General features: G+C 55.4%; 3 protein-coding genes across 9 annotated transcripts in view; 1 reads left to right on the top strand and 2 right to left on the bottom strand.

Annotated features, from left to right (window-relative positions):
• MAST1 (microtubule associated serine/threonine kinase 1) overlaps window positions 1–6,497 on the top strand; it is a 28,957-nt gene extending 22,460 nt beyond the window's left edge. For both annotated transcript variants that reach the window (XM_086408918.1, XM_086408917.1), the window contains 9 exons: window positions 354–463; window positions 1,573–1,751; window positions 1,829–2,076; window positions 2,419–2,619; window positions 2,807–3,036; window positions 3,362–3,484; window positions 3,611–3,747; window positions 4,855–5,042; window positions 5,141–6,497. In XM_086408918.1, coding sequence (XP_086265044.1) covers window positions 354–463; window positions 1,573–1,751; window positions 1,829–2,076; window positions 2,419–2,619; window positions 2,807–3,036; window positions 3,362–3,484; window positions 3,611–3,747; window positions 4,855–5,042; window positions 5,141–6,414 — 2,690 coding nt within the window. In that variant the 3' untranslated portion in view covers window positions 6,415–6,497. The remainder of the gene's footprint in view (window positions 1–353; window positions 464–1,572; window positions 1,752–1,828; window positions 2,077–2,418; window positions 2,620–2,806; window positions 3,037–3,361; window positions 3,485–3,610; window positions 3,748–4,854; window positions 5,043–5,140) is intronic.
• Window positions 6,498–6,749: 252 nt separating this feature from the next.
• Window positions 6,750–9,401, bottom strand: DNASE2 (deoxyribonuclease 2, lysosomal). Of its 6 annotated transcripts, none has more exons than XM_086408952.1 (7): window positions 9,269–9,401; window positions 8,930–9,043; window positions 8,635–8,815; window positions 8,465–8,543; window positions 7,971–8,135; window positions 7,682–7,879; window positions 6,750–7,258 (listed from the first exon to the last, which is right to left on the bottom strand). In XM_086408952.1, the coding sequence occupies exons 2-7, from the start codon at window positions 9,022–9,024 to the stop codon at window positions 6,879–6,881; spliced, it is 1,098 nt and encodes a 365-aa protein (XP_086265078.1). In that variant the 5' UTR covers window positions 9,025–9,043; window positions 9,269–9,401; the 3' UTR covers window positions 6,750–6,878. The 6 variants fall into 6 exon arrangements, with proteins under 6 accessions (XP_086265078.1, XP_086265074.1, XP_086265073.1 ...); XM_086408948.1 differs by having other exon boundaries at window positions 7,971–8,153; window positions 9,269–9,340; XM_086408947.1 differs by lacking the exon at window positions 9,269–9,401 and adding an exon at window positions 9,136–9,196 and having other exon boundaries at window positions 7,971–8,153.
• Window positions 9,402–10,371: 970 nt separating this feature from the next.
• KLF1 (KLF transcription factor 1) lies at window positions 10,372–14,729 on the bottom strand. Its single transcript, XM_086408983.1, has 3 exons — window positions 14,541–14,729; window positions 13,028–13,883; window positions 10,372–11,008 (listed from the first exon to the last, which is right to left on the bottom strand). The coding sequence occupies exons 1-3, from the start codon at window positions 14,625–14,627 to the stop codon at window positions 10,833–10,835; spliced, it is 1,119 nt and encodes a 372-aa protein (XP_086265109.1). The 5' UTR covers window positions 14,628–14,729; the 3' UTR covers window positions 10,372–10,832.
• Between the last annotated feature and the right edge of the window lie 6,593 nt (window positions 14,730–21,322).

Below are 21,322 nucleotides of genomic sequence, written 5' to 3'. Positions count from 1 at the left end.
GTTGGGGTAGGGGTGGAGCCTGGACCGGAGTAAATTCTAAAATTGGGAATGAGCCTGGATTGCCGGGCGGTGCTAGGACCCAGAACAGCCAAGGGCCTGGGCTGGCAGAGGCGGAGCCAGGGTGGAGAGCACCATAGGTGGAGTCTGGGGGGTGTGGCTTTATAGAGGCGGGGCTACATGCAGCCTTGGAGAAAGTGGGACTGGGACTCAGCGTGGGGGCGGGGTCTGAATCAGTTACTAGTAAGGAGAAGGGGCGTGCGTGGCCAGGCTTGTAGGACCTAGACCTGACTTTTGTGGGAGTGTGATTTGAGGAGTGGACGTGCCCGCGGTCACTATCCACACCTCCACCCCAGCCCGCTCAGACAGGTATCACCACGTGAACTCCTACGATGAGGATGACACCACCGAGGAAGAGCCTGTGGAGATCCGTCAGTTCTCCTCCTGCTCCCCGCGCTTCAGCAAGGTGGGCCAAATTGGGGGGTAGGGATGGGATGAGTCCGGGGGAGGGCGGGGCAGGTGTTGAGGGAGGGAATGGAGGTGGGCTTGAAGTGGGCAGGGGCTCAGGAGGCTGTGGGGAGCAGGCACACAGACCTAAGGTCTCAGACTAGAGAATTTACAGAGGGAGTGAGGATCTGCGTGATGAGGCTAGTGGCAGAGGGGGTGGAGTGGGGGGAAGCAGCATAGTCTTGGAAGTGGCCTTTGGCATTAAAGTGAGTGAAGTCGCTCAGTCGTGTCCAACTCTTTGCGACCCCATGGACTCTAGCCTTCCAGGTTCCTCCACCCATGGGATTTTCCAGGCAAGAATACTGGAGTGGGTTCCTTCTCCAGGAGATCTTCCCGATCTCCTGGTCTCCCGCATTGTAGGCAGACGCTTTACTGTCTGAGCTACCAGGGAAGATGCCTTTGGCATTGAGTGGAATCTAATGAGAACCTGAACAGTATGGAAATGACCAACAGGAGGAGCGGCTAATCTGGACCGGGCGGGGTCAGGACCTGGGAATGGAGAGATTGAGCAGTGAGGGCGGAGCTAGGCCGTGGCGAGGCTGGGCACTATTTTATTTTGAGGAACAGCATGTAGCGGGGGTCACAAAGAATCGGACACGACTGAGCACACATACAATGTAGGGGGGTGCACGACCTAGCTTGGGAGAGGGTAAGCATAACTGGATGAGACTTGGAGAGGTGAGATTCTTTACGGCTTGGGCAGGGCAGGATCTAGAATATGTCAGAGCCTCATTTCGTGGGGTGGGGCCAGAACTGAAGAATTGTGGGTGGTCGGGCTCGGTCCAGGAATGGGCAGGACCCAGCTTTACTAGGATGGAGCTTAGTTTGGCAGGCTCCAGTAGCGAGGTAGAGAATGAGATGGTTGGTTGGCATCATCGACTCAATGAACATGAGTCTGAGCAAACTCCAGGAGACAGTGAAGGACAGGGAAGCCTAGCGTGCTGCAGTCCGTGGGGTCGCAAATACTTGGACACGACTGAGCGACTGAACAACAGTAGCGGGAAGTTTACTGGTTCAGGAGGGAAGGCAGAACCTGGGGGTTGGACTTCCTTCCACTACCACTTGCAGGTGTATAGCAGTATGGAGCAGCTGTCGCAGCACGAGCCCAAGACCCCCGTGGCGGCAGCGGGGACCAGCAAGAGGGAGCCGACCGCCAAGGGCCCAGAGGAGAAGGTGACCAGCAAGCGGGAGGGCCTGGGTGGCCTGACCCTGCGCGAGAAGACCTGGAGAGGGGGCTCCCCGGAGATGTGAGCAAGGGCAGAGCTGGGTTTGGGGGCAGGGCCCAAAGGGGAGTAACTCCTCTGACGACGCCCCCTTTGCGCAGCAAGCGCTTCTCGGCATCTGAGGCCAGCTTCTTGGAGGGGGAGGCCAGTCCCCCGTTGGGCGCCCGCCGCCGTTTCTCTGCGCTGCTGGAGCCCAGCCGCTTCAGCACCCCGCAAGAGGAAGAGGATGAGGCTCGGCTGCGCAGGCCTCCCCGGCCCAGCTCCGACCCCCCAGGCTCACTGGATGCGCGGGCCGCCAAAGAGATACCTCCAGGGGATGGCGCCCCCAGCACTGGGGACTCGGAGGCTAGTAAGTGCCCCCTCCTGCTGCCTTCCCCAATTCCCCAGGGGCCATATATGATTGTTCAATAAGCCTGGTTACTGCTTATGCAAGTTCTCCTGTACTCTTCACACTCCAACCTGGAATTCTCATCAACATGAGAAAGACCCCTATTCCATGCTCAGTCAGTCAACAAATGTGTTTAAGCACTTCTCTGTGTCAGGAGCTGTTCCAGATGTATAGGGTACCTGCTCTTATGAAATTCACAATCCAGAAGGGAGAGAGGTAGGAAGAGCATTGCATGTAGAGGGAATACCATTTAAGAGAACTATGCCCTTGGACTGACCCCCTAACCCACCTGCTCTGTTGCAGCTGACCGCCCAGGCGACCTCTGCCCACCCTCTAAGGATGGGGACCCATCAGGCCCCAGAGCCACCAATGACCTGGTTCTGCGCCGAGCGCGGCACCAGCAGCTATCAGGAGATCCCGCAGTAGAGAAGCGGCCTTCTCGAACCGGGGGCAAAGTCATCAAGTCAGCCTCGGCCACTGCCTTGTCTGTCATGATCCCTGCAGGTGATGCTGGGTCCAACCTGGCAGGGGATGGGCTGCCCCCGTTGGTGCGTTTTCCGGGTCCACCATGATTTGCTCTGGGATGGGCCAATGAGAGCCCTGGGACTTTCACTTGGGAGGAGGGAGGAGCAGACACAGGGAGAGCTGTGTCTGTCCGCCCTGATCTCTGACCATGGGTCTGTGTCTGCAGTGGACCCACATGGGAGCTCACCTTTGGCTAGCCCCATGTCCCCGCGATCTCTCTCCTCCAACCCATCCTCACGGGACTCCTCACCCAGCCGGGACTACTCTCCGGCTGTCAGTGGACTTCGCTCCCCCATCACCATCCAACGCTCGGGCAAGAAGTATGGCTTCACACTGCGTGCCATCCGCGTCTACATGGGTGACTCAGATGTCTACAGTGTACACCACATTGTCTGGGTGAGCAGTCATGGATGAGCCTGTATTCTAGGTGGGGAGAGAGAGTTCCACACCTCCCCGCCCCGCTCCAAGGGATGAGGGACAGCTCAAACTCTGGAACTAGGCAGCCTGAATGAGACTCCTCTGTGACACCCCCTCACCCCGTCACTTTCCTCTCTGACTCTCAGTTTCTTCATTTGTAAACTGGCAAGAATGATTGTTGTTTCGCTTGGTGTTATGATTAATTACTGTGCCTACAGAGTTAGGTGTCTGGAACAGAAGCTTAGGGAGACTTCCTTGTTACCAATCCTGTTAATCCTGCCCCTGTGGGGTGCCCTGTCCCCAGCACGTGGAGGAGGGGGGCCCAGCCCAGGAGGCAGGACTCTGTGCCGGGGACCTCATCACTCACGTGAACGGGGAGCCGGTGCATGGCATGGTACATCCTGAGGTCGTTGAGCTGATCCTTAAGGTGAGTCTATGGGGAAAAAGCGAACTGTCGGGGGAGTGGAAGGGAGTGAAGGGTGAGGGAGGTCCCGGGGAGCTGGAGTTGCCAGAACAGCCTCCAGCAGAGAACTTTCCCCCTTTCTAACTCCAGAGTGGCAATAAAGTGGCCGTTACCACAACGCCCTTCGAAAATACCTCCATCCGTATCGGCCCTGCACGGCGCAGCAGCTACAAGGCCAAAATGGCTCGGAGGAACAAGAGGCCCTCTGCCAAGGAGGGTCAGGAGAGGTAGGTGGGGCCAAGTGCAGTGGGCGGGGCTATAAACAGCAGGCCCTCTGGAGCATTCCAGTTTTTGAGAAAATGGGCTTTTGTGGGATAGGTATAGGAGAGGACAGGAGAAGGCATATTCACAGGAATGGAAGTTGTGCACAGGAAAGGTGGCCAGGGCCACTGTACGTGTGTGCTAAGTCGCTTCAGTCGTGTCTGATTCTTTGGGACCCTATGGACTGTAGCCCGCCAGGCTCCTCTGTCCATGGGATTCTCTAGGCAAGAATACTGGAGTTGGTTGCCATGCCCTTCTCCAAGGGATCTTCCCGACCCAGGGATCGGGAAGACATAAGAGAACTCCAGTCTCACGTCTCCTGCATTGGCAGGCGGGTTCTTTACCTGGCTACCCCCAGGGTGGCCACCTGGGGGCCACCGAGTGAAGAGCAATAATGAAAGGACAGAGAAGGAGGGGCTGAGAAAGTGGGAGGAGCTGGGAAAAGAAGATGTACCAAGCTCCAAAACTCTGGGAGTAGAGCAGAGCCAGCGGATACGGACCAAGAGGGCACCATCCAAGAGATGACCCTGCTTTGCTGGATGCATTTAAGAGACTGGGAGGGGCCAGGAGAAGAGACTTCTACCTGGGAGGAGCATACCAGGCCAGTAGAAATAATTTCTTCCCTTACAAATAATGCAGAGTTAGGAGAGGTGGGTGCAGCCAGGAGAGTTTTCTGTTTTGATCAGCGGGGTTTGGCCTGGACAAAGAGTGAGTGGGGATTGGAGTGAGATGCCTCAGGCTGAGGCCAGTGAAATTCTTCCTGCCCTGATAGGTGGGTTTAGCTGTAGAGGGAGGGGCTAGAAAGGTGGACGGGGCCAGAATAGGTTGGTTCTGTTTGGAAGAATGTTTCTAGCTTGGACTGTGAGTGGTCAAAAAGCAATGGGTAGGCCAGGTGGGAGGAGCCAAGTGGGACAGAGATAAGAGAAGTTCTCCAGCCTCCAACAGTGTTGTTTTTGAAGAGGGAGGGTCCAGATTGGGTGGGTGGTTCCAGGAGGTTCCTTGAGGCCCTGAAGTGGGAAGAGCCGGCAGCTCTAGACTGGTCCAGGGAAACTGGTTCCCTCCTTGTCCTCCAGCAAGAAGCGCAGCTCCCTCTTCCGCAAGATCACGAAGCAGTCGAACCTGCTGCACACTAGTCGCTCGCTGTCATCGTTGAACCGCTCGCTGTCGTCCAGCGACAGCTTGCCCGGCTCTCCCACGCACGGCCTGCCGGCGCGCTCGCCCACCCACAGCTACCGCTCCACGCCCGACTCCGCCTACCTAGGTAGACCCTGCGCCTGCGCGGGGCGGGCGGCATGTGCGGGCGGGGCAGTGCCCTGGCGGCGCCCACCCAGTTCTTTGCCCTCTCTCGCCCGCCCGCAGGCGCCTCGTCCCAGAGTAGCTCGCCAGCCTCGAGCACGCCCAACTCGCCGGCGTCGTCAGCGTCGCACCACATCCGGCCCAGCACGCTTCACGGCCTGTCGCCGAAGCTGCACCGCCAGTACCGCTCTGCGCGCTGCAAGTCGGCAGGCAACATCCCGCTGTCGCCGCTGGCGCACACGCCGTCCCCGACACAGGCGTCGCCGCCGCCGCTGCCGGGCCACACGGTGGGCAGCTCGCACACCACGCAGAGCTTCCCGGCCAAGTTGCACTCGTCGCCGCCGGTGGTGCGCCCGCGCCCGAAGAGTGCCGAGCCCCCACGCTCGCCGCTCCTCAAACGGGTGCAGTCGGCGGAGAAGTTGGGAGCCTCGCTGGGCGCCGACAAAAAGGGCGCACTGCGCAAACACAGCCTCGAGGTGGGCCACCCGGATTTCCGCAAGGACTTCCACGGCGAGCTAGCGCTGCATAGCCTCGCAGAGTCGGACGGCGAGACGCCCCCTATCGAGGGTCCCGGCGCGCCCCGGCAGGTCGCCGTCCGCCGCCTGGGCCGCCAGGAGTCGCCCCTGAGCCTGGGCGCGGACCCGCTGCTGCCCGAGGGCGCCCCCAGGCCGCTGGCATCAAGTAAGGAGAAAGAGTCCCCGGGTGGCGCCGAGGCCTGCACCCCGCCCCGCGCGACGACCCCTGGGGGTCGGACCCTGGAGCGGGACGCCAGCGGCGCGAGACACCAGAGCGTGCAGACCGAGGACGGTACAGGCGGGACGGCCAGGGCCGTGGCCAAGTCCGCGCTGAGCCCGGTGCAGGAACACGAGACCGGCCGGCGCAGCAGCTCGGGCGAAGCAGGCACGCCCCCCGTGCCCATTGTCGTAGAGCCCCTACGACCTGGGGCGAAAGCCGAGGTGTCTCAGCCCCCGAGTGTGCATACCCCGAGTGCGGACTCCAAGGCATTGCCCGAATCTGCACCCCTGGCGCCTCCCCAACCTGATGCCCTCCGGGGCCGGGAGCGCTGGGTGCTGGAGGTGGTGGAGGAGCGGACCACGCTGAGCGGGCCTCGTTCCAAACCTGCCTCTCCCAAGCTCTCCCCAGACCCCCAGACCCCCTCCCAAGCCCCAACAAAAAATGTGCCCAGCAGTGCCGGGCCCCCAGCCCCACCTGCTTCGCTGCCGGGCCCGACCACCAAGCCTGAGGTGGGGCCAACCTCTCGGTGCCCTGCTGAAGCTGTGCCCTCAGTAGGCCCGACCAAAAAAGGGGCGCCCTGCCCCATGCCCCCAGGCCCATAGCAGTGGGAGCCACTGGCCCCGTGCTGTACAGCCGCCTGTATACATATGTACACATATAAATAAAGTGCGCCCCTGCTGTGTGAGCTTTCTGGAGCTCGCCCCTCCTCCCCTAGCACGGCAGGACATCCTGTTTCCACCCCCTTGCCTGTGTGCTTGTTAAGGGGTGAAACTTCCTCCAGTCCTAGTTACCATAAAGAGGGGAGGTAGGTCTTGGGTGGACCCTTACTTGGGGTCCTATTCTGCGTCCCACCTATGTGGGTCAGCTGCCCCCAGACCCTGAGCAAGCTGCAATGCTGTTCAGAGTCCCAGTGCCCAGCTGAAGAATAACAGTCTCATTTACCAGTTTCTTTTTATTACTCAGCAATTCTAAGTAAGGTGTTATGATTCCCATTGTACAGATGAGTCAGAGATTAAGGCACATGATTAAGGCCAAACAAATAGGAAGGGACAAAATAGATTCAAATTCAAGTCCACAGTCCTGCTGGGCTTCCTAGAGAGTAGGCCCTGCTCTTCTTTTCACAGGGCTCCCAGGCCTTCACCAGAGGCTTGAAGGCCTTCCAGAGCATCTGGGCACACAGAGTGCCCCCACCCCGGTGCTCCTCTCTTTGGTTCCGATTCATGTCACCCACACAGGCCCAGGGCCCTTTTGGGGTTACACACCACTTGGAATGGTCTTCTGTGGCATTGAAGGCTGGCCCAGCTGGCCCAGGGAAAGCTGTCTGAGTCACGTCAAATACATGCTGGGCCCCAGAGCAGTTGGAGGGCAGGATACCAGAAGATCTTTGCCAGAATTGGACCTGCAGGGTACTGCCAAGGGCTTCCGCCAGCCAACCAGAGTACAGGTCTGCAGAAGATGGAAAGAGGGCATGGACAGGGTCAGGATCAATCCTAGGGATTCCCTAGGCCACTTCTCCTCTCTGAGCTGTTTCCTCAGTTGTCAATTCCTGGCGATCTGGAGGATTATAACATTAAGAGTAATAGCCCTTACTAGATGCTTTATATGTATCATTTTGCACACAGCAGCCCTTTCAAGCAGATACCATTACTATTCCCATTTTTCAGACAGGTAAGTTGAGACCCTGATTAAATCATGTATCACACAGCCAAAAACCAATACTTAAACACAGGTATGTTGGTTGTTTACCTCGCATGTGGTTATGACTCTGATGTGTCCCAATCCCTACGCATGACCTGCCCATAGCCATGGACACACCAGACAGTCCCTCTGCAGAGAAAGAGTTCTCCAAACATCAACCTCAGGCCTCACCATCTCCAAAGTTTCCAAATTTGGCAAAGCTCTGGAATGTGGCTCCTTTCTTTGATGTGAGTGTTACACTGCTGTTCCATGGTCCCTGGCGAACGTGATGGCCCTTGACTACCTCCTCCAGGTAGGGGAATTTCTGGGCAAAGTCCCCTTCCAGCCTGTGGTCATATACCAGTGGATAGGTATAGGTCAGCTGTTTGCCTGGAGGGCAAGGAGAGAAGAAAATGAGGGACTGTTCTAAGATTCTGATCTAGGAATCAGGGACTCACCCTGTCTCCCTGTCTTTACTCACTGATATCCAGGAACTGGGTGAGAGGAAAAGATACACAGATCAGGGTCTGCCCATATTTTTGGGCACCAGGAGGCCAGCTGTACGCAGCAGAGGAGGCACGTGGAGGGAAGTTCGGAACGCTGTGGATCAACCAGAAGCCCCCTTCTTGGTCCAGGAGCAGCACACCTGAACCAGAAATTGGAGCTAATGGCGGGGAGGGGACTGCTTGAGATGTCGCAACAAGCACATGTGCAACCAGGAACACTCAGTCTGTAGGGGGCCCGGACTGCAGGACCAGCAGGCAGTGGGCAATGAGTGTCAGGACCACTGCTGAGCTCAGCTTCCACAGCCATCAGTTCTTATAGTTCAGAGAAGGACCACGGTGATTTAAGATAGGGAAACATATCCAGGGCCTGCCAGAGCAGCTCACCCTCAGCCACAGGCAGGTCAGGAATCAGCTGAAGAAGACGCATAGGGAAACCAGAACCCTCCCCCAGCCCGCAATGTGGCCTCACCCTTCGTGTGCCCACGACTGGAAGAGTCCTTAGACTCGCTGGATTTAGGCGGTTGGTCATTGTAGAGCACAAAGGCGAGCTGGGGAAGATGGACAGGGGCAACGTGAAGGTTCCCTCAGGTCAGGCCCACCCTAGAGTCCCACCCCAGGTTCGGCCGGAGGCGTCATCACCTGGCTGTTGTTGTTTCGGTACAGCGGCAGCAGGCTGCGGCCCACGGCACCGGTGGTGCTATTGATGAACCCCACGCCGTCGCTCCAGTCTTCTGAGTGTTCGTCAAAGTACTTGTACCGCAGGCCGTTCTGCGTCGCATCTCCCGACCCTGTGTGGGCCGGCAGCTTGTAAACGACGAACCTATAGGTTGGGGGACAGACAGAATGGAGGAAGACAGGAAGGAACCTGTTTTCTCCTAGGAGTGCAGCAAGCCCCAGTGCGGCTCTGAGGAACAGTGGGCGCCCGCGCACTCACCAGTCCACAGGCTGCCCCGAGTCCCCGTAGCAGGTCAGGGTTCCTACAGGGACCCAGAGCAGCGCGGTCAACAGCAGCGAGCTCAGCGTGGCCATAGAGCTGGGGTCTAGAAATCTGTGTCAAGAGGGCGAGGCGCGGGGTCACGAGCTGGGACAGGCCCAGCCCCTGGTGACTTTCACTTCCCCAAATCCGCCTGGGAACCCTACCCCAGACATCAAGAGGTTGGAGACCCCGCCCGCGAGGTGAGAAGCAGAGATTTAAAAAGGCAGTCCAGGATCCTCCCAGGGGCTGGACTTTCTTTCCGGCCGTCACACCCATCTGAGTCCGACCCCGCCCCACCTGAGTCCGCCCCGGATCCGGCTAGCCTGGGACCTCCTCCTGCTTCCGGCCGTCTAGTCCCTGATAGGCTCCACCCTCTGGCTCGGCCCAGACGCGCCCTCTCAAGGCTAAGCAGTTTCCAGTGCCCGCCTCCGACTCTGCTCCTGGCCAACCACAGCTCACGTCCTTCTGCTAGGCCCTGCCTCCGTCTCTTTCAAATTCAGGCTGGGTGTGTTTAGTCACTCGGTCGTGTCCGATTGTTTGAGACTCCGTGGACTGTAGTCCGCCAGGCTCCTCTGTCCATGGGGATTCTCCAGGCAAGAATACTGGAGTGGGTTGCCATGTCTTCCTCCAGGGATGGAACCCAAGGATTGAACCCAGGTTTCCCGCATTGCAGGCGAATTCTTTACCATCTGAGCCACCAGGGAAGCCCCATTACCGCCTAATCCCAATGAACACTCTTACTTAACGGTGCTCTTTCCCCGGTTTATCCGTCAGAGGCAATTTTGGACTTTATCCTTTCCTGCCTTACAGGCTGAGGTCCACCTCGTGTGACTTTTGCTCCTTTAGAGGGAGCTTGTGCTGTTGGTCCCCCCCAGCCCCACTCCGCCACCGTACACGAGCTAGCCAAGGGGTCACTTTGGATCATGGTAGGGTGAAGGATGCTGGGGCTCTGGGACCGAGCTGAAGATTCCTTTAAAAAATTTTTTTTTTCTCATTTATTTTGGCCACTCCACATGGCATATGGGATCTTAGCTCCCCAGAGCTCGAACCCGTGCCCCCTGCAGTGGAAGCCCAGACTCCTAACCACTGGACCACCAGGGAATTCCCTTAGGATTCTTAGTGGAGGAAGAAGATTCTTAAGTAGAAAAGAAGGCCCCTGTGAATGTCCCTGGGCTTCAAGGCAGGAAGCAAGGACAATGTAGCCTGACCTTGGGGTTGGGGAAGGAGGGGCGGCAAGGCAGTCAGTGCCCAAGGAAGGTTGTCGGATTTTAGGAGATGAGTGTGTAAATGTGTGTTGTTCAATCACTAAGTCGTGGGTATGGCTCCCCAATATCAGTTCTGGAGTTATGGCTTCTTCCCAACTACCACAGCCAAAATCCACAAATTCAGGCCAACACAAGTTTTATCTGGGAGGGGCATTTTTACAGGACCCATAAGCATTCACAGCAATACCAGCCTCTATGTGGAGTTTCAGGTGTCACAGTGTGAAGCCTTCTAGAATCAGGATCTCTGGGATGCCTCATCCACTCACTGCCTAGGGTCACCTGTGAGCAAGTTTGATGGTCCAGCTCTCTGAGAGTCTGTCTCTTTGTCAGAAGTATCTGAGTATCCATTTGAGTCCGTTTATTTGGAGGTCTGTCTTGCTGGGTCTACATGATCTTGGCTGTCTGTTGCCGAGGACCTGTGGGAACTTATGTTGGAGGCTCTCCCAGGTGCGTCTATGGGCCAGTCCTTGATATTTTGCTGGATCTGTGGGGCCTAGAGTCCAGATGAGGATTCATCCGAGGGAAAACCACCCTGCGTGGATCCGCTCTTGTTCCAACCCCAGTCCCCAGGAAGGTCCAAGTGCCAGAGGCGGGGCTCAAAGATGACGCTTCATGTGCAAGGCCAGATGATCAGAGCGCGAAAATGCACGTGAACAGAGCTGGCAGCGGAAGGGGCGCTGTCCTGTGTGTTTTCGGTAGTGACGGGTCAGCTCATCGGAGCGCGCGAACCGCCAGCCACAGCCGTCCCACGTGCAGGCGTATGGCTTCTCCCCTGCGGAGATGAGGAAGCCTTGAACGCCACTGTCCACCATACTTGGTCCCAAGGTCTTCCCTCCTAGCCTAGGCCGGGACTGCGTGGATGCTAGGTCGCTTCAGTTGTTTCGGACTCTTTGCGACCCCATGGAGCCCGCCAGGTTCCTCTGTCCATGGGATACTCCAGGCAAGAATACTGGAGTGGGTTGCCATGCCCTCCTCCAGGGAATGTTCCCCACCCAGGGACTGAACCCGAGTCTCTCATGTCTCCTGTATTGGCAGGCGAGTTCTTTACCACTAGCGCCTAGTGTGAGGCCAGTGAGGCACCAAGATCGAAATTTAAGGAGGCTTTCAGTCTCCGGGACGGCCTGAATCTACACCCAGAACCGATATCTGCGACCTCTGTACCTCTTCTGTACCTGCTGGCGCCAGGCTCCTTTTCGTTTCCGGGGCACAAGTCGCGCTGTCTATGCTGCTGGCCCTGCTTCCTGTGTCCTCACGTCCTGCCCCAGCGTACTAATGCCCTCCCAGTTTTTGTCCTTTGGCACTGCTCCCTGTGTTCCAGGCTCTTTACTGTACCAGGGGACCCTCCAGCTGCTGTTCAATCCAGTTGCTGGCCTTGATCCTTGAGCCCCGAAATCCAATTCGTGTTCCACGCCCTGTCCCGGGTGATTACTTTTTCCCTCAGCTAGACTTGGACCCTCCTCCCTGCGTTCCTGGACAGGTCTGTACACGTGACCCCATCCCCCTAGGCACAGGTCTCCTTCCTCCTCCTCCTGGGCCTCTAGTCCCTGTCCCCGCCCTTCTTTGGCTCCTTGGGTCCCCGCTTTTCCTCCTGTGCCCACCCTCCTCTGTTTCCCAGCTATTTATCTTCAAACTCCAGGAACTGCCTCTGCATCTGGGCCCCTCAAACTAAACCTCCTGAGCTCCAGCACGCCCCCTACAGTCTGGCTAAGCCACTCCCTCTTTATATTCCTGGCTACGGCAATGGCACCCCACTTCAGTACTCTTGCCTGGAAAATCCCATGGACCGAGGAGCCTGGTAGGCTGCAGTCCATGGGGTCGCTAGAGTCGGACACGACTGAAGGACTTCACTTTCACTTTTCACTTTCATGCATTGAAGAAGGAAATGGCAACCCGCTCCAGTGTTCTTGCCTGGAGAATCCCAGGGACGGTGGAGCCTGGTGGGCTGCCGTCATGGGGTCGCACAGAGTCGGACACAACTGAAGCGACTTAGCAGCAGCAGCACGGCCCCTGAATGGCTTCCCAGGTGAAAAGTGAGTTGGTCGCACACTTTCTGTCTTTGCGGTCCCCTGGACTGTAGCTTGCCCAGCTCCTCTGTCCATGGAATTCTCCAGGCAGGAGTATTGGAGTGGGTTGCCATTTCCTTCTCCAGGGGATCTTCCCGAGCCAGGGATCGAATCCGGGTCTCCTGCATTGCAGGCAGATTCTTTACCAACCGAGCCCCAGGTGGCGCAGTGGTAAAGAATCCGCCTGTGGATGGAGGAGACGCAGGAAAGGAGAGTTCGATCCCTGGATCCGGGAGACACCCCTCCCTCCCCCGCACCCCCCCCCCCCCCCGCCCCACACAGAGTACAGTCCATGGGGTGGCAAAGAATTGGACAAGTCTGAGCACGGCGGCCCCTGAAGCCCTTACTCGCACTTGCCCCAAACTTGAACCCTGCGTCTTTGGCCCCGCCCTTGGCATTCCGGCTTTCTCTCCAGCGGTCCCTCCTCTAGCCCCGCCCCTACACAGCTTGCCCGGCTCTCTGCTTTTCGGCACTTCCTTGGTCCAGGTCTTTGCCGTTGGTTTCCTGAAATGTTTTCCGGGTTCTCTCTCTGTCCCCACCCGCCTTCCCCTCTGCTCTTTGGCCGACTCCTGATGTTCCAAGCACCCCAGCTCCTTCGGCGTAGCCCTTTGCTCAGAGACTTTGTTTTAGCCCCTCCCCTTGCTCCAGTTTCCAGCTCCTCGACAGCTCCCAGCTCCCAAGGCCCCGCCCAGCCCGCCCAGCCCCTGCACCGGGGCCCGCCCCCTCACCTGTGTGCGTGCGTAGATGCGCCTTCAGGTGTGAGCTCTTGGTGTAGCTCTTGCCGCACCCCGGGTGCGTGCACGTGTGCGCAGCCTGCCTCTTGCGTGCCCACGATCGCCGGCTGCGCTTGGATGGCGCGGCCTCCGTGGTCCCTCCTGGGTCTCCTGTAGTCCCACCGAGTCCTGCACCCGTCGTCCCGGGCCCTAGACAACTCAGGAAGGAGTGGGGCGAGGGGGGGCCGGGGGCCGGCGCCTGGAGCCCGCGGAAGAGCTGGAAATGCCCTTGGTACTGTGGCATCGGGTACAGCGCGGGGTACCCGGACAGCAGCCCGTAGGGGGCGCCCGGCGCTGCAGGCACTGAAAGCCCGGTCCTCGGGAAGTAGCTGCCGGAGGAACCCGACCCCGGTCCCGGGTACAACGGCTGCAACGGCAGCGCTTTGGGCTCGGGGGTCGGGATCAGGGATGGGCCCACGAAGGTATCGGGAGCCGGGGTTCGTGGGGCCGGGCGCGCCCAGCCCAGGTGCTCCTCAGGGCCCAAGAGCCCAGCCACCAGCCCCGGGCCGCCCGCATACGCGCCCAGAGTCTCGGGCGGCGGTGGGAATTGCGCTCCGGAGCCCTCGCTGGGCGCCAGAGCGCAAGCCTGAGGCGCGCAGGTCTGAGGCTCGCAGGTCTGGGGCGCGCCGCCAGGCTCTGGGCATGGGAAGTTGGTGAAAAGGAGATCCAGGTCCCAGGGGGTAGCTGCATCCCTGTCATCATCTTCGTCCTCCCCAGGCGCGTCCTCTAGCTCAGGCCTCACGTGGAGGGGTGGTCCAGTATGGTCGGGGGGGCCCGGGCCCAAGTCCTGCACGTCTTCAGAGCGCCACCACTGGGGGAAGGAGCCGGTAACATGGAGCTTCAGCGGACACCAAGGTATCCTGCCCATAGACGGTGGGGGCCGGATGCCCTGATGGGGGCAGGCTGGCCAGGGGCTCAGTAAAGGGGTCTTGTTTGCTTGTCTGTCATGTCAGTCTGTCCCACTCCCTCACACTTGTCCGTCTCCCCCCTCAGCCCCCCCAGCTCCAGAGACGGTCTATCGGGTCAGGCTGGAGACAGGAGATAAGGCTTATATTATCTAGAGTCTCCTGCCACGCTCAGGCATGGGGGAAGGGTTGGCAGAACCAAGAATGGAAGGCTAGGGGAGGCTCAGCCTTGCCTCAGTTTCCCTCAAGAATCTTCCTCCCCTTCCAGGTCCCCTAACAAGATTAATTCCTGGGTGTCACCTAGCCACAGCTGTCATTTCCCTCTTTTATCTGGGGGTGTCTCACTGAGCCTAGATCCCTGTGTTGTTCTGTTCCCAGCCTCAGTCTTTCATGACAGAAATAGGACCTTAGACCAAGTTCAGACCCCTGGCCTGCACTGAGGACTCCCGGTCCTGAGCAGGGCAAGATGTGAATTCCAGGGCAAGATGTAGACCCGGTCCCCCAATTCTGTGGCCAGGGCCCAGAACCCCTGCCGGCCCACCTAGACCCCCACCTGACCCCACCTTGAGGATGTCTTCTTGTGTGTCCGAGAAGGGGCCCAGGGCGGTCAGCGTGCTGATGGAGGGCAAGGCGGTCTCCGCTGCAGCCATGGCTGGCTGGTGCCCACCCTGGGGCTCAGGCCTCCTCTCCCTTGGCGGCCTCGTGGGCTCTGAGGCTCTGATGGCCCCTTGGAGGGCTCCTCTCTGCCCTCAGCTGATTGGCTGCAGCCCCTGATAAGGGCCAGGCAAAGGCGGGGGTCACCGTTTCTGGGGAACAGACTTCACCCAGGCCTGTTCAGGGCTGAGTCTTGAAGACTGACCGTGTATCTGAAGCCAATCAGATGTTCGGGGTCTGAGGGTTCAGGGGATAGGGGTTCAGGAGATGGGGGTTCAGGGGTTGGGCAGAGTGAGGCCATGTGTTTCCAAAGAAGGAGAAACTTGGGGGCCTGTTCTCAGCTACCTTCCTGAAGAAGAGGTGATAGGCACAATGGGAATTCTGGGAAGGAGCTTCAAGACCCCCTTGCCCCTGACCGAGGCCTTGCAGCTCTCCCCTTCCCCATAAACAGCAGCTACCATGCTGATGGCGGGACTTGGCATGAACTCTCTGCCAAGCCAAGCATTATCAGACTCCCCAGACGTTGGAAGCTGCTATCAGGTGGGGGCCCGGAACAGCCAAGGCTCTGTCCCCAGTGAGTGGGAGGGCCGGGGGCTGGGGATTAACTTGGTTTTCAATTTCCTGGGTTGTGAGCTCCCCAGGTCTGAGCCCAGTGGCAGGAGAGGCCCCTGCCAATCAGTGGTCACTGTCTACCATGGACAGCCCCACCCCCCACCCCAGGCGACGTGCAGGGGGTATGGGGAGGCTGAGGCTGGTGCAAATACAACTGCTCTAGATGGGGGGGCCTTGGGATGAGGAGGCCACCTACTCGCCTGGGTGGGATGGGATTGTTGCATCAGGCCATAGGAAGTACTTGATCGGGAGGTGACCCGATTACTGCTTCCCTTGTGGCTCAGCTGGTGAAAAATCTGCCTGCAATGTGGGAGACCTGGGTTTGATCCCTGGGTTGGGAAGATCCCCTGGAGAAGGGAAAGGCTACCCACTGCAGTATTCTGGCCTGGAGAAGTCCATGGACTGTATAGTTCATGGGGTTGCAAAGAGTCAGACTTGACTGAGCAACTTTCACTTTCTACCTCACAGTGGGGAGAAATCTAGGTTCTGCACCAGAGACCTCCAACATGGTGCCCAGGGATTCCAGGTGATGACACAGACATATAGTTCATAGTCACACACAGACATTATGCAATTGTATAATGACACAAATTCCTGGTCCCTAAGTCACACACCCCATATAAGTTCCTACTCAGATAATTGTATGTCTGTGCATCACAGAGACCATGCATAAACATACAATTCCCAGATGCAAAAACAGCCATCTACTACATCATTACACAATGTTATAGTCATACACTGCCTCAGACATAGAATTCATGATCAGGTGCTGACAATGACACACAGTTACTCAGATCACGCACAACCACACCCTCGGTTTTGCTGCAACCAAACAGATCCATGGAGATCCCCGGATACACTGTCACAGAACTAGAGAAGATGCTGCCACACAACCTCTTTCAAACACAGATGAAGCCTCAGATGCAAAAGTGTAAAGCACATCTACAAGGGTTTCCCTGGCGGCTCAGCAGTAAAGAATCCACCTGCCAAAGCAGGAGACACAGGTGAGATCCCACATGCTGTGGAGCAGCTAAACCCGTGCGCCACAACTATTGACCTTGTGCTCTAGAGCCCAAGAGCCACAACTACTGATGCCCGAGCACCCTAGAGCCTGTGCACAACAGGAGATGCCACCGCAACGAGAAGCCCGCGCATGGCAACTAGAGAGTAGCCCCTGCTCCCTGCATCTAGAGAAAAGCCCGCACAGCAACAAAGACACACTACAGACTAAATAAATAAAAGTACTAAACCACAACTAGAGAGTCCATACACTGCAACAAAAAATCCCACATTATGCAATGAAGATTCTGTGTGTAGCAACTAAGATGGAACCAGCCAAATAAATAAATAAAAAGATTTTAAAATCCCAAGAGTGGTGGGCAGACATAAAAATAATGTAAGAGCTGGGCAAACCCACTAGGATGGCTATTTAATATTTATTCGTATTTATTTATTTATTTGGCTACACCAGGTCTTCAGTTGCGGCATGCGGGATCTTTAGTTATGGCATGTGGGATCTAGTTCCCCGACCAGATATCCAACTCCAGCCCTCTGCCTTGGGAGTGCAGAGTCTTAGTCACAGGAGCAGTAGGGAAGTCCCTATGGCTATTTTTTAAAAAGGAAAAATAAGTATTGGTGGGGATGCAGGAAAACTGGAACCATTGTATACTGCTGGCGGAAATGCAAAATGATGCAGCTACTGTAGAAAACAGTTTTATGAGTCTTGAAAAAGTTCAACATGTTACCATGCTGCTGCTGCTGAGTCACTCAGTCGTGTCTGACTCTGTGAGACCGCAGTGCATTGCAGCGCGCCAGGCTCCTCTGTTTGTGGGATTCTCCAGGCAAGAATACTTCAGTGGGTTGCCATGCCCTCCTCCAGGAGAGTTACCATATGAGGCAGAAATTTAACTCCAAGGTATACACCTAAAAAAATTGAGAACAGAAAAAAAAAAATGAGAACAGGTACTGAAACAAGTATATTGTCACCCTGCTTATTTAACTTATATGCAGAGTACATCATGAGAAACGCTGGACTGGAAGAAGCACAAGCTGGAATCAAGATTGTCGGGAGAAATATCAATAACCTCAGATATGCAGATAACACCACCCTTATGGCAGAAAGTGAAGAGGAACTAAAAAGCCTCTTGATGAAAGTGAAAGAGGAGAGTGAAAAAGTTGGCTTAAAGCTCAACATTCAAAAAACTAAGATCATGGCATCCGGTCCCATCACTTCATAGCAAATAGATGGGGAAACTGTGGAAACAGTGTCAAACTTTATTTTTTGGGGCTCCAAAATCTCTGCAGATGGTGATTGCAGCCATGAAATTAAAAGACGCTTACTCCTTGGAAGGAAAGTTATGACCAACCTAGATAGCATATTCAAAAGCAGAGACATTACTTTGCCAACAAAGGTTCGTCTAATCAAGGCTTTGATTTTTCCACTGGTCATGTATGGATGTGAGAATTGGACTGTGAAGAAAGCTGAGCGCCAAAGAATTGATGCTTTTGAACTGTGGTGTTGGAGAAGACTCTTGAGAGTCGCTTGGACTGCAAGGAGATCCAACCAGTCCATCCTAAAGGAAATCAGTCCTGGGTGTTCATTGGAAGGATTGATGCTGAAGCTGAAACTCCAATACTTTGGCCACCTTATGTGAAGAGCTGACTCATTGGAAAAGACCCTGATGCTGGGAGGGATTGGGGGCAGGAGGAGAAGGGGACGACAGAGGATGAGATGGCTGGATGGCATCACCCACTGGATGGACATGAGTTTGAGTGAACTCCAGGAGTTGGTGATGGACAGGGAGGCCTGGCGTGCTGCGATTCATGGGGTCGCAGAGTCGGACACGACTGAGTGACTGAACTGAATTGAACTGAAACAAGTGGGCTTCCCACGTGGTGCTAGTGGATAAGAACTCACCTGCCAATATAGGAGACATAAGAGATGTAGGTTCGATCCCTGAGTTGGGAAGACCCCCTGGAGGACTCCATGGCAACCCATTCCAGTATTCTGGAGAACCCCATGGACAGAGACGCCTTGCAGGTTATAGTTCTCAGGGTCACACAGAGTCAGACACGACTGAAGCAACGTCCCACGCATGAACAAATAATTGTAAAGTAGTGTTCACAGTAGCATTAGTTACAACCACCAAAAGGTGGAAACAACCCAATGTCCATTAATGAGTAGATGGATAAACAGAAAGTGGCCCATCTGTGCGATGGAATATTATTCAGCCAGAAAAGTAATAAAGAGCTAATACATGTTACAAGATGGATAATCCTCAAAATCATGCTATGTTAAATAAGCCAGTTAAGAGAAGTCACATTATATGATTCCACTTATATGAAATATCCAGAGAAAGCATATCCATAGAGACAGATTATTGGTTGCCAAGGGCTGCGGGGAGGAGGAAGTGGGGAGTGACTGGTTAATGGGTACAAGGTCTCCTTTTTGGGGTGATGGAAGGGACCTGGAACTATATAAAGGTGGTGGTTGCACAACACAATGAACACACTAAAAGCCACTGAATTGTGCACTTTATTTTGATTGCTCTGGGTCTTCCTTGCTGCACTCAGGCTTTTGCTAGTTTCAGCAAGTGGGGGCTACTCTCTACTTTTGGTGTGTGGGTTTCTCATCGCAGTGGCTTCTCTTGTTGCAGAGCACAGGCTGTAAAGCATGCAGGCTCAGTGTTTGCGGTACACGGGCTTAATTGCTCTATGGCATGTAGGATCTTCCCAGACCAGGAATTGAACCCTTGTCCCCTACATTGACAGGTGGCTTCTTAACCACTGGACCACCAGGGAAGTCTGAATCGTATACTTTAAATGGTTCATTTTAGAGAAACTCCCTGGCTCCAGTGGTTAGGACTTGGCACTTTCACTGCTGTGGCCCAGGTTCAATTCCTGGTCAGGGAACAAAGATTCTGCAAGCTATGTGGCACAGGTGCAAAAAAAAAAAAATTCATTTTATGTTATGTGAATTTCATTTTATTCAAACAAAATGGTTGAAATTAGAGTGGTTTCCTGGAGCAGTTTCCTGGAGAGGAGAGCAATCTCTCTTGAGGAGACATCTCCTTGATTTAGGATAAGGCACTAACAGGCATGTTTGGCTCTGGAAGGTGGGGCAAAAGGCTGAGGGTCCAGGGTGGGAGTTGGGGGGTGTCTGGCTGGGAGGCCAGGCCTCTGGGAGCATGTGGCCAGTACAGTTGACAGACTTCCCAGGGTGACAAGGCCTAAGTGTACATTTGGGCTTCCTACTGTGCATGCTGTCATCACCCTCTACCTCCTCTGTGCGTCAGAGAATTCCTGTGCTCACAATGACTCCAGGGCAGGGAGCATTGGTGAAAGGGCAGGATAAAAGGAGGGAGGCCACTGGCTCCAGGTGGAGGGGGGGGTGTCCAAAAGAATAAGAATTATGCAGAATCCCAGACATTTCAGGGTGGTGATTTTCTCTGAGTGGGGAGGAGGGTTCAAATCATGGATATTAGAGGCCAGAAGGGCCCAGATACACCCAAGCCCCTTGGGGATATACAGGCTAGTGATCAGATTCAGACACAGTCTCAGTTACTCCCATCAGAGTCAGAGAAAATGTGTGAGACACAGCATTCTACACACAGACATGTGGGAAGAGGTGTTCCTGGGTGGGCAGGGAAGGGCCTGTCCTGGGAAGCAGGAAGACCGGATCCCGGGCCTGGTCCTTATTCTGCACCTGGTCCATTTTTTTAAAATATAATTTTATGGAATAGGAAATAGCAACCCACTCCAGTATTCTTGCCTGGAAAATTCCATGGACAGAGGAGCCTGGTGGGCTACCGTCCATAGGGATCACAAAGAGTCAGACACAACTGGGCTCTTCCTTCTCCTCTCTATCCCCCTCTGCCTTTCTCGTCACTGCTACTTTGAAAATTAAAAGATAAAAGAAAAATATGGTTTTATGTATTTAATTTTGGCTGTGCTGGGTTTTCATTGCCGTGTGGGCTTTTCTCCAGTTGCGGCGAGTGGGGCTCTTCTTTGTTGTGGTGGGTAGGCTTCTCACCGTGGCGGGTTCTAGAGTGTGCTGGCTTCAGCAGTTGCAGCGTACGTGCTTGGTGGTTGTGGTTCCCTGGACTCTAGAGCACAAGCTCAATAGTTGCGGAGCGTGTGGGGCCTAGTTGCTCTGCGCCATGTGGGGTCTTCCTGGACCAGAGATGGAACCTGTGTCTCCTGCATTGGCAGGTGGACTCTTTACCAGTAAGCCATCAAGGAAGCCCCTGCACTTGGGCTATTTTTATCTTAAGCAAGACCATTCTGCTTTCCCGACCTCACTTTCCACAGCTGGAAAATGGACAGGTCATAGTAGGTGAGTGGCTTTCAGTCAGAGATGGTCAAGCATGATGCATCCAGATGCAAAAGCACACCACATGTATGCTCATAAAAGTGATCTCGGTAAGCATAGCCATTCACTCAGGCAGATACTCACGCTCACAAGCACACACAACACATAGACAAAGTCACACCGACACATATACATATAGACAATTCCACATGCACACACACAAATAGCTAGTCACATTCTCACGAAGATAACAGCCACATTTACGAAGAAAGCCATCAGAACAGTCATGCACATAGTACCACACAGACACGTGATTACACAGAATACTATTACACAAGCTTACAATTAGACAAGAAACCACAAAGACATTCAGCCACACAGAAACAGTCACAGACAGTTAGACACACAACTGCCCATAGTCAACAGCCCCACAATGTCACAGAAACAGTCAGCTCCACTCACATACAGATACATAGTCACATAGGCTCAGTCAACCACACAGAATCACAAAGCATAGGAAATCCCATATAGTAGGGCTTCCCAGGTGGCGCTAGTGGTAAAGAACCAAGCTGCCAATGCAGGAGTCAAAGAGACGCGGATTCGATCCCTGGGTTGAGAAGATTCCCTGGAGGAGGGCATAGCAACCCACTCCAATATTCTTGCCTGGAGAATCCCCATGGACAAAGAAGCCTGGCGGGCTACAGTCCATAGGGTCTTATAGAGTCGGATACAACTGAAGCGACTTAGCACGCACGCACATACAGTAAC

This window comes from Bos grunniens, chromosome 7 (assembly GCF_055505025.1).
Source record: "Bos grunniens cultivar Pamir isolate PY7600 chromosome 7, Bosgru_T2T1.0, whole genome shotgun sequence".
NCBI lineage: Eukaryota > Metazoa > Chordata > Mammalia > Artiodactyla > Bovidae > Bos > Bos grunniens.
The sequence above is the reverse complement of the archived record's forward strand: the minus strand, read 5'-3'. Positions and strand labels throughout refer to the sequence as shown.